At 39.1% G+C, this 12,524-nt stretch overlaps 1 protein-coding gene across 2 annotated transcripts in view; it reads left to right on the top strand.

The window, feature by feature from the left end:
- The first annotated feature begins 412 nt into the window (after window positions 1-412).
- Window positions 413-12,524, top strand: part of trappc11 (trafficking protein particle complex subunit 11) — a 28,684-nt gene continuing 16,572 nt past the window's right edge. The window contains exons 1-8 of one of the 2 annotated variants that reach the window (XM_088991201.1): window positions 413-970; window positions 2,079-2,248; window positions 3,315-3,385; window positions 4,456-4,567; window positions 5,903-6,002; window positions 8,172-8,245; window positions 8,973-9,069; window positions 11,480-11,613. In XM_088991201.1, coding sequence (XP_088847327.1) covers window positions 767-970; window positions 2,079-2,248; window positions 3,315-3,385; window positions 4,456-4,567; window positions 5,903-6,002; window positions 8,172-8,245; window positions 8,973-9,069; window positions 11,480-11,613 — 962 coding nt within the window. In that variant the 5' untranslated portion in view covers window positions 413-766. Of the gene's footprint in view, window positions 971-2,078; window positions 2,249-3,314; window positions 3,386-4,452; window positions 4,568-5,902; window positions 6,003-8,171; window positions 8,246-8,972; window positions 9,070-11,479; window positions 11,614-12,524 lie in introns of both variants that reach the window. The other variant, XM_088991200.1, reaches the window with a different exon arrangement.

Raw genomic sequence — 12,524 nt, 5'->3', positions numbered from 1 at the left:
CCGCCAAGACAAATTAAAAACCAAAGAAGAAGTCTACGTCAAGGGAGAAGTAATGTGAATTCCGGCTCTTTTCAGATAACAGGTTGTTTTGGCTCGGCTCTCTAAAAAAGATCCTCCTAATTTGCTCCCAAACGGCTGTTGTTTAAATTAACTAACGACCAAAAACCATCTAAAATTATCTGAAAACCAAATTACTTATGTAAAAAATACACTATATCAAATATTTTTATTCATGCGGCTTGATTTGTATGTTTATATTTTTACATGAGGACGAAAAAAGTCGGCTCCCATTTACGGCTCCTTGTTAGGAAACGGCTCTCTTGTTCATTTCAAAGATCCGACTTGAAATACTGGCTCGTTCGCGAACGAAACATCACGACAAGACAAAATAAAAACCAAAGAAGAAGGACACGTCAAGGGAGAGACAACATCCGTCTTCCGCTTTTTTCAGATTGGGAAGAAAATGTTTTTCTTCTGTCAATACCTTGCGATCAATAACATTATATTATTATTATTATTATTATTCTCGTTTGGTACTTTTCGTATGTAACGAATCATTGACCGCCAGTTATCTGGGTGATTTTTTTTCTGCCCAAATGTATGTATGCTAATATACTAGTGAACGATTCGATCTGTCAACTCGTATTTTCTTCCATGGGCGTATTGTATTGTATTGTAATTGACGTGCTTTTTTTCGACGGACAATCAAAAAAAAAGGTTCTAATCCAAATTGGAATCGATTGTTGCCGCTGTTTAAATTAGAGAAATGGCAGGTCTGCAGTGGGACCTTCCCAGCGAACTGTGCTGTCGACCGATGGCTTTTGTCGCTCTTACTGGTTTGGACGTGGTGTACAATGCTGTGCACCGTGCCATTTGGGATGTGTTCAGTGCCAATCGGCGAGCTGACAGAGTGCCAATATCTTTTAAAATCCTTCCTGGAGATCACGAGTACCCCAAGTGTCGAACTAAGGTTTGTGCTGGAAGTTATTTCACAATTTCATTCATGGTTGACGAGTCATCACATTTTGTTCATTTGATGACGAGAATTGCCACAGGCCACACAAATACAGTGATACCTTGGCTTACGAACTTAATTGGTTCCCAGACAGAGTGTGTAAGGTGAAAAGTGTGTATCCCATAAATTAATTTCTCATAGGAAACCATTAAAATGAGAATAATCCGTTTCCAGGTCCCCATAAAACATAATTGTCTACTTTCTAAGCGTTAAAACTACACAAAATATACCTTATTTTATGTATAATAAATGTGCGATGGTATTATAATTAAATAAAAAATTGTACTGTGTAATAAAGGCGTTTTATTTACCTTCATCAGCTTTAAACACTTGATGTGGAACGTAACCTTCTTTCACCATCTTGAGGAATGATCGCTTGTAGGTGCTTTCTCTGCGATAATTTACCCAGTTCCTCATCAAACGTGTCATGTTTAGCTGGGTTGATAGCGTTTTGCATCAAGTGTACAGATGGCTTGTGCGGGTTATTTGTGGATCCCAATTGATGTGAATTTTAACCTTGCAGTCTACACTCTGTCTTTGAACTATCAATGTTGAAACAAGTCCAAATTTCACTGTTTTCTCTCCATTTTGTCACTCTCTCTGTCGTCTGCCTGTCTCTTTAATGTTTAAATCACCTCCCCTCACTGCTGCGTTCTTGACCAATCACGTGGCTTTAACTGAAGACTGGGGGCGGGGAATAGAGGACAAAAAATGTCGACAGCCATTTTTTTTTGGGAGAATGGCTTCACTCTCTCTCTGTCTGTAACCCCCACGCCCTCACTGCTTCGTTCTTGACCAATCACGTGGCTTCAAACGACGACTGGGGGCGGGGAATAGAGGACAAAAAATGTCGACAGCCATTTTCTTTTTTCGCGAATGACACATCACTCATTGTGGCAGCTCCGTGTGTATCCCGAAAAATAGTTCGTACGCCATGGTAAAATTTTCATCAATTTAACGTTCGTAAACCGAAAAGTTGGTAAGCCAAATAGTTCGTAAACCGAGGTATGACTGCGAGCTGCAAAGTTGTCAATTCACGGTTATTTTCTTCTCCTTCTTCCAGCGGACATCCTACGAATGGTATATCCCGAAAGGAATTTTGAAAACCTCCTGGATGAACAAGCATCTAAACCAAGTCGCATCATTGGTCGTTGTCTTCTATGAATTGGATTGGGATGACCCACAGTGGAAAGAGAAACAATCTGAATGTGCGACTAAAGTTGAAATTGTCAGGTATGTCTTTTTGAAATTTACACGCATCTAAAAATGTCATTTTTCATTCGTGCCACTCGACAATTTGGCATCCCTTCAAATTGTATTGCATTTCTTAATAGTACGTCAGCGGTCATGTATAATGCAAATAATATACCACAATAATTACTGCACTGTAGTCTGTTTTTCAAGTCTGTAACATCTTCATGATACTTTTATAATAATAATAATATAATAATAATATAATAATAATAATAACAATACAATAATAATAATAATAATACAATTTATAATAATAATAATAATAATAAATAATAATGAGGATGATGATGATAATAATAATAATACAGTAATAATAATAATAATAATAATAATAATAATAATAATGATGATAATAATAATAATAATTAATACATTTCATTTCTAAGCGTCTTTCAAAACTCTCAAGGTCACTTTTACAGTCACAGGATCAGTTTTTCCGTGGGTGAGCTGCGGCAGCCACACGCGCTAGCGTTCACTCAACCCGGAAGTAACTCAAATGGATAGAAAGCTAGCTAGCTAAGATATTAGTGTGGCTAAGATTGTTGACTGGTTTTTTTCTAGAATAGGCTACTAATGGTGTAGAATACTTGAGATGGAGGTCACTATCTTTGGCTCAACTAGCTAGCTAGCCAGCTAATAGATAGCTAGCAAGGTAGCCAGCTAGGTAACTACATACATTTCGTTTCTAAGCGCCTTTCAAAACTCTCAAGGTCACTTTTACAGTCACAGGATCAGTTTGCTCACCCACAGAAAAAAAAAACTTCTCCTTTGACTGTAAAGTGACCTTGAGAGTTTTGAAAGGCGCTTATGAATGAAATGGATGATGATGATGATGATTATTATTAAAACTCAATATTCTGTGGGTCCTGGAATTCAAGTGACAATGACAAAAACCCTGGCACTGGAGTGTACACACATTTTTGCACATCGTCCTGCAGTGAATGAGTTAAAGATTGCAAATTGTGGGACTATTAAAGGCTTTCCGATTGTGATTGTCAAAGGACCTCAAAGGACCTTGTCATTGATGCCAAATCTGATATTTTAGATCCAGTCTTCAGAGCAGGAATACAAAAGTGGCTGTGGTTTTAATTCAAAGGAAAACACCGATGCCTCCAGGTAAGGATCCTCCTAAGTTATGAAGTGTGTATGTATGACAAACTGCCATTTGATTTTCATATTTTCCGGGGCGCTTGTCTCACTGCAATATGTGATATCTCGGTTTACGAAGCCATTGGCTTACGAACTTTTCGGTTTACGACCGTTTAAATTTATGACTTTTTCACCTTGGCATCCGAACTATTTTTCGGGATACACATGGAGCTGCCACAACGAGTAATGTGTCGTTCGCAAATGGCCCGTCCTCCTAAAAGCAAATGGCAGCCGGCTTGTTTTGGTCCTCTATTCCCCGCCCCCAGTCGTCGCTTAAAGCTATGTGATTGGTCAAGAACGCAGCAGTGAGGGGAAGTGGTTTAAACATTAAAGAGACAGGAAGTCGACGGAAAGAGAGCGACAAAATGGATAGAAAACAGTGACATTTGGACTAGTTTAAACTTTGATAGTTCAAAGGCAGAGTGAAGACTGCAAGGTTAAAATTCCCATCTATCAAGCTCCACAAATAGCCCGCACCAGCCATCTGTACACTTGATGCAAAAAGCTATCAACGCAGCTAAACAGAACACAATTGATGAGGAACTAGGTAAAATGATCGCACAGAAAGCACCTCCAAGGGATCATTCCTCAAGATGGTGAAGGAAGAAGGCTACGTTCCTCATCAAGTGTTTCATGTAGAGGAAACCTGCCACTCCATTCCATCAAGCCATCAACGACCATCACAAAGGTCAATAAAATGACTTTATTATCCAGTACAGTTTATTTCTTTAATTCTAATACCATATCACATTTATTATACATAAAGTAAGGTATATTTTGTGTAGTTTTAAGGCTTAGAAAATGATGTTTTATGGGGACCTGGGAACGGATTATTCTCATTTTAATGGTTTCCTATGGGAAATAAATTTTTGGGATACACACTTTTCGCCTTACACACTCTGTCTGGGAAGCAACTAAGTTCGTAATCCAAGGTATCACTGTCCAAACAAACAAACAAACAAAGCCGAGCTAAAATAGGTGAATATTGTCGCTGGATGTATAATAGTGTCATTTAACTATTTTTTTTCTCCAAGGAGAAGACTTTGTGGCATCTGAAAGAGCTGCAGCTATTTGCCATGCCTGTGATCTTTCTGGGAAAAGTCTCTTTTTTCTGCCACACACTGACCATCTTGTTGGTTACATCATAAGGTAAGATTAACAGCAATGTTTGAAATAACGTCTGCCCGGAAGCCCGGGACGTGCAACTTTTACATCGGGCGTACAACTTTCAAAACGTCTCGGCCCGGGTGGCCGACAACCTCTTCAAGAAAAAAAAAAAAGATTTTTTTTCAAATCAAACGTTTGTTTTATCCAATAAAGCAAAAGCTACAAGCAAACCGCTGCAAGCCACGTGGACTCCTATTTCTAAGCGCCTTTCAAAACTCTCAAATACACCTTACAGTCCCGGTGTAGTCCGAAGCACGAAACAGGCTTCTGATTGGCTGCCGGTGCAGAGTATGCCAATTGCCAAACGAACGTTCGTTAGTCGTCCTATTGTGTTTCCAGTTGTGAAAAATGGGGCAGGCAACTTTTCAGAGTTGTCTGCCCGGGTGTCCGCAAACTTTTTGCCATGAGTTTCAGACACTGATAACAGCAATGCATATGATTTATGTTGTACGTTTTTGTATTTATAGAATTAACTCAATAATCATGGTCATTAAGAATGGGTATTATTTGTACCCTGATTAAAACCGATTTATAACCTAACCGAAATTTGGTTCTCAACCAAACTGAGTGCATTTGAATGCATCACTCGACTACCCTGTGCTTCCTTATATGTCACGTCTTCCTCATTGTCTCATTGTGACCGACGCATTAATATTGTTGTTGTTTTATTTTTGCGAAAATGCAGACATATTTGGTTTGAAAAGTTAGTGTGCCCTGTGTTTGCCCAAAGACAGCTGCGATAGGTGTCAACACGCCCCGTGGCAGAAAGAAAATTGGTAAAAAAAAAAAGTTTGTTTTTATAGAATTTTACACATGACCTGCTCTATTATTAAGTTTTTATCCGGTTCATGCGATGAAATAGTTAAAAAGTTATTTTCTAGACTTTGAACGGATTAAGATTTTTTATATTGATTTTAATGGAAAGTGCTGTTTCGGTTTTTGAACAAATCGGTTTTCGAACAGGTTTCGAAAACCGAGGTATCACTGTATATTTAATGCCTTATCCCTTCCAGGAGGGGGCAGCATTTCCACGGCTATTCTCTATAGTCGATCTTTGTTCCACCTCCAGCTGTTGTTAATTCAGTTTTCTTCATATTTTAATTGATATACATTACATTTTCAATAAATGATTTTTATCATGGACGCATTTGTTGTTACTTTCAATGCTTGGTCTGAGCCGAGAAAAAGTGAAACAAAATTTTATATCGATTTTTATCTGAAAATAAGGGGTGCGCGTTATACACCTGTGCGTGTTATACTCGGATAAATACGGTATATTGAATTGTTTTGTGAAATTATTTTTGTCTGACTTTCCAGGTTGGAGAATGCCTTTTATGAACATGCTCAGACTTACTATTACAATGAAATTCGCCGAGTTAAATCGCATAAGGAGTTTCTAAACAAGACAACACATCAGGTATGGAAAAAAGTCATGTGAATGAAAAGCGGATTTTCAGTGGACCCCCCCCCCCCCCTTCGCTCAGATGTTAGGTTCTTGTATCAATTTGACGTGTCTTCAGTGAGTGACAGGTGTACAACCAATCACGTAATACGATGTCATCAAGCTATGCAGTAAATCACTGCATTGACAGATCTTGCGGATGTTTTCTATTCCGTAACAATGGGACAGCGATACGTGCTAATCCTTCATCGTAAACAAAAGTAAATGTGATTTGTCGACTCCTCAAATCAAAATATGAATGAACTGCGGTTCTATTGATTTGGAAAAGGCTGTCACAGTATGTGCAAATATTGTAAAAAATGTTCTTTAAAATTGAAATTCAAAATTGTCATTTCGGTCAATGTCTATTTAGCACTCAGAAAACTTTGTTGATTGATGAGAACAAAAAGAAATAAAAGGAAATTTAGAATAAATATAAACCTGCAATTAAGCTCCATTAATGGTGAATGTATAAATGTTATCCAGATTAAATATTGTAATACAGGTAACATCCGAGTTACGATTGGGTTCCATTCGGAGAAAACGGTCGTAAGTCAAACGGTCGTAAGTCGAAATCCATTCAAAATGGCCGACGTGACGTTTACGCGACAGGATAGTATACAACGTCAATCTGTTGTTTTTAAGCAACATTTTCTATTGAATAGTATTATATACCACACAGTTTACAGTTCATTTATGAATTTAATAACTTTTAGGGTCATTTTTATCATTTTATATTTTGTATTATCAATTTGTATTACTGTATAACTGCACCCGTAATGTATACAAAACTGTTTACTGTACTGTTTCAATTATACATTTTATACTTATCTTTTAGTGTCATTTTAATCATTTTATATTTCATATTATCGATTTTTATTACTGTATAACTGTACCTGTAATGTATGCAAAACTCGGACTCAGGCGGACCCCGAAGGAAAAAAGCAGTGTACAGTACTACTGGAGACGGTATCTGCACTGTATAACTACTGTATTGAGTGTAGTCACGCAGTAGATTGCTGTGCAAGTGTGTGACATGCTGGCTGGCCCAAATTGTAGGACGCGTTGCCGGCTGCTTGCGCGTTGCGGTGCCAGGCGTACAATAATAAAAAAAGGGGGGGGGGCGTCTGGCGGTTGTGGTCATAAGTACGGGTGGTCGTAACTTACGCCGGTCGTAACTCGGATGTTACCTTTAGTTTGACAGCACTGTCAGTGATTGCAGTGTTCAAGTTGTTCGAATAAAGCAATGAAAAATATGCTCGCTCCCATTTAACTTGAGCGCTATTGTTATTTGATGAATTGGAACCTAATGTATGCATAAACACATTGCCTCACTTGTTTGTTTTTACTTAACCTTTCAACATTCATATTTTTCCATTGAATCATACACAAAAGGGTATAATAAAGGTGGAAATACATTTAAAGGACAACCGACGTCACTTTTTTTGTTTCCTAACTGACATCAGAAAAACGTTTTATAGCATCTAAAATAGCCAAAACACGCAGTATGATATTTTTATTCAAATGCAAAACACCAATAAAAAAGAGTTCAAGTGTCCAAAATCTGCAAAAAAATGAGCTGCGAATTGGGCATTTTCAGAAAGTCTCGCCCCCAGTTCGTGACGTCACGCCAAGACGTCTTGCACTGCTGGAGAATCAAAACAATGGCTTCAGATTCGGAGAAGATGCTTTCTTGTTACTCATCCAGTTATGAATATGATTCAAATAGTTCTGAAGAAGAAAGCATACATGTTTGCAATCGAGTAAATAATTTATTCCGTGTCATTTTGAGGGATCAGGGGCGTTCCTTCAGTGACGTCACGTACGGACTCGTCACCAACCACCGTGAATATTCAGCGCGAGTCTTAAAAGGTAAACTATAGCTATACGCGGTGGAATCTTTGTAAAATACGCTCAGTAGAAGTCATTTGAAGCCATTTTACAAATTATGGACACACCTTGTCTGGAGACGTCGGTTGTCCTTTAAAATCATATTGGTGTCATTATTTTTTTCTCACTAAAATATGCCATTACAGGGATGAGATGACTTCTTATTGCAATTGTAATTTTACTTTATAACATTGAAATATTTGCAATAAACCATTGATTGTCCTTTTTCTGATATATTTCACTTCCTTCTTCCAGTTGCTGTTCGTCCGACACCAGTTCAAAACCGCTTTCTTCAGTGAGCTTAAGCAAGACACCCAGAATGCATTAAAGTGAGTTATGACTGAGTAACTGTCACAGATGTTCGATCGGACACTGTGGACAAAGACTCGAACACAGAAAGATTGTCTTTACTGCCGGCAGGAGACGCAGCCATTTATGACCGAGGCCCAACGTCTGCCGCCCTCTGTCAAGCTATTTATTGAGAGTATGTGCAAATTTAAGTGAGACATTAGTAAAACATAGTTTTCTTGATTAGAATACCACGCCCAAAATAACCATGTGACTGTAAAGTGTCCTGGAAATGAACAATAAACAGTTTGGTCTATTTTTAAAAACAAAAGATTGACATCGTATACGATCCTGTCGTGTAAACGTCACGTCGGCCATTTTGAATGGATTTCGACTTACGACCGTTTTGTCGGAACGGAACCCGGTCATAACTTGGATGTTACCTGTATAAGGCGCCACCGGAATATAAGGCATAATGCCTTGAATGAATGAAAAAGGTTTTCCAAATACTGTATAATATATATTTATACAAAAGTTTTCCAAATATAAGGCGCTACAGTAGAGGCTGGGGTTACGCACGACTTCTTCTACAGGGGGAAATGAAGTCAGTGGCTGCTGACAGTCGTCGCGAGACCTGTTGTGGCTCAATATGACTTCACGTATAAGGCGCACTACACCGCGTATAAGGCGCAGGGTCATCTTTTGAAGAAAATCAAGGCTTTTGGGTGCGCCTTATACAGTACCTTAATATTTTGTCTTTGCCTACAGGCACTACAGAACCGCCTACAGTCTTGTCCATGAACTGAGAGCTCATGAGTCAAATATGTTGGAGATCAAAACTTTGGCAGGATTCATTAACTACAAGGTTTGTATCTTTGTGGTTGACATTATTTCGCCCAAAAAAAACACCCCATTCACACATGCATTGAGGACTGTTATCCCAAAACACAGTGATACCTTGGCTTACAAACTTAATTGGTTCCCAGACAGAGTGTGTAAGGCGAAAAGTGTGTCTCCCAAAAATTGATTTCCCATAGGAAACCATTAACATGAGAATAATCCGTTCCCAGGTCTCCATAAAAAATCATTTTCTACTTTCTAATTTTCTTAGCCTTCAAACTACACAAAATAGACCTTATTTTATGTATAATAAATGTCCTATGGTATTATAATTAAAGAAATAAACGGTACTGTATATTAAAGTCGTTTTGTTTACCTTTGTGATGGTCGTTGATGGCTTGATGGAATGGATCGCTTTTTGCATCAAGTGTCTCAAGGAGCTCTGGCTTGTACATCTTGGAAATTGTCATATTACAACAGCAACAGATGCAAGCAGACACACTAGAAACTTTATTAATAGCTGGTTCCCTTGCTTGTCTTTTAATTTCAAATTGAACTGATAGCTAGTGCGGGTTATTTGTGGAGCCTGATCAATGGGAATTTTAACCTTGCAGTCTACACTCTGCCTTTGAACTATCAAAGTTGAAACAAGTCCAAATTTCACTATTCTTGACCAATCATGTGGCTTCAACCGACGACTGTGGGCGGGGCATAGAGGACCAAAACAAGCTGGCTGCCATTTTCTTTTAGGAGAACAGGTGCGTTCGCGAACGACACATTACTCATTGTGGCAGCTCCGTGTTTATCCCGAAAAATAGTTCGTAGCCAAGGTAAAATGTTCATCAATTTAACGTTCGTAATCCAAAAAGTTCATAAGCCAAGGGGTTCGTAAACCGAGGTACCACTGTAGTTGCAGCCAATGATCCGTCATCGCGAGGCCTTCCGTGGTGCTCCATCTCAATCAATCCAGACTGACAAAAGTGTGGTGTGATTTACTACAAGTCCACTAGAGGGTGCAAGTTGACTGAACAGAAAATGCTATTTTCAGAGGTGAATTCCAAAGCCAAAATAGCCAGGAAATAACTGACCGACCTTTCTACAATAACATGGGAAAAAAAGGGAAATGCTTCCCCCTTGTGGAAGGGACAAAAAACATTGTCAGGGGCCATGGCCAGCGCTTGATAGGCACCCAAGCATGTAAAAAACAAAACCTGAATCAATTCCCGAATAGATTCAGGGATGGCGGTGAATGACTTAGTGGTCCCCAACCTTTTTTGAGCCACGGACCGGTTTAATGTCAGACAATATTTTCACGGACCGGCGGATAAATACAACAAAATAAGACGTTGGTTTTTTACTCATTTTGCTAGCTTACGGTGGGCTAATTTTAGGGGCATGTATCACGTGACTTGGACAAGCGTTTTGACATGCATCAAGAGTAAGTCATAGACGGATGTAATCAGGTAATTTTTCATTTTGCATTTTATGTAAATTATTTATTCTTTCTGCACGGCCCGGTACCAAATGACCCACGGACCCGTACCGGTCCGCAGCCCGGGGGTTGGGGACCTCTGAGTTAAAGGACAACCGCCACCATTTTTTTGTTTTCTAACTGTCATCAGAAAAACGTTTTATAACATCTAAAATACTCAAAAACACGCAGGATGATATTTATATTTGTAGTGAAATGCAAAACACCAATAAAAATGACTTCAAGTGCCACAAAATGAGATCAGAACTAGGGGAGGTTCATAAGGTTCCGCCCCCTTGTTCATGACGTCACACCAGTATACTCCTTCACAAACTGCCTTGCTCCAGAATCAGATTCAGAGAAGATGCTTTCTTGTTACTCATTCAGTTATGGATATGATTCAAATAGTTCTGAAGAGGAAAGCATACATGTTTGCAATCCATTAAAGAAGTCCCTCCGTATCAATTCGAGCCGTTTGGACTCCAATGTATCGCCCAGAAAATGCACAAGATGGCGCCCAAGCTCCGTTGGAAATGGGCTGATTTGTCTGCTGGAAATTTGTGTCAACTAGTATCAAATAGTAGTCTTGGTGCAACACACAACGATTCACCATAGCGTTATTTATGTAGTTTTCCTTCTAATTTTGTGAGCAACACAGTGTTTTCAGATGAAAAAAGTACCCAAAATGCATTGTGTGTCGCTTTCTCGGTCAGGGGCGTTCCTGACGTGACGTCACTTAGGGCATTATCATCATCATCAACTTGAAAATGAGACTTCCTGGATATTCAGCGCGAGTCTTAAAATGTAAAATAGAGCTATATGCGCTGGAATCTTTGTCAAATGAGCTCAGTAGAAGTCATTCTAAGTGGCTTTACACATTATGGACGCAACTTGTCCGGAGGTGTCGGTTGTCCTTTAATGTGCTGCTGTAAACCAAATGTGTGATATTTTTCTTTGTCTTCAGGTGTGCCGTTTATGTTTCCTGCACAATACTCCACTTGATGCTATTTCCCAGTTCAGAAAACACATTGATCTTTGCAAGAAGAAGATTGGGAGTGCTGAACTGGCTTTTGAGCATGCTGCGTGGATGGCCAAACAGTGAGTTGGACAAATACAGTAAAGTCTCGTTATATCGATATTCAAAGGAGTCCGAAAAAATATCGATATAACCGGGACTATCGATATATCCGATATCGATATAACGAGACTTTACTGTACACGCACACACACACACACACACACACACACACACACACACACACACACACACACACACACACACACACACACACACACACACACACACACACACACACACACACACACTGTTTTCATGTTTTCTGGGGACCAAATTTTCATCACTTACGGAGACTACCCTTTCCAAATGACTTGGATCTCTAAAAAAAAATCATGCATGCACACGGTGGCTTTGTTAGCTTATAGACACCTTCAAATTATAAGACTTTATATGATGTCATGTTTGGACCGTCCGTGTCTTTTGGGGACTTCAGAAAAAAACGATTTTACATGCGTCGGACAAAATTTTAATACTGGTATATTTAAATGTACAGTGACACCTCGGTTTACGAACCCCTTGGCTTACGAAGTTTTCGGTTTACGAACGTTAAATTTATGAAAATTTTACCTTGGCATATGAACTATTTTTCGGGATACACACGGAGTTGCCACAATGAGTGATGTGTCGTTCGCAAACGAGCCCGTTCTCCTAAAGGAAAATGGCAGCCGGCTTGTTTTGGTCCTCTATTCCCCGCCCCCAGTCGTCGGTTAAAGCCACGTGATTGGTCAAGAACGCAGCAGTGAGGAGAGGTTGTTTAAACATTAAAGAGACAGGCAGACGATAGAGAGACAGTGAGAAAATGGATAGAAAACAGTGAAATTTCGACTTGTTTCAACTTTGGTAGTTGAAAGGCAGAGTGTAGACTGCAAGGTTAAAATAAATAAATAATTACATAAAACGCAGCAGTGAAGGGGGAAGGGGGTTTACAGAC

This window comes from Hippocampus bargibanti, linkage group LG02, assembly GCF_051943395.1.
Source record: "Hippocampus bargibanti isolate YZ-2025 linkage group LG02, ASM5194339v1, whole genome shotgun sequence".
Classification (NCBI taxonomy): domain Eukaryota; kingdom Metazoa; phylum Chordata; class Actinopteri; order Syngnathiformes; family Syngnathidae; genus Hippocampus; species Hippocampus bargibanti.
The sequence above is the reverse complement of the archived record's forward strand: the minus strand, read 5'-3'. Positions and strand labels throughout refer to the sequence as shown.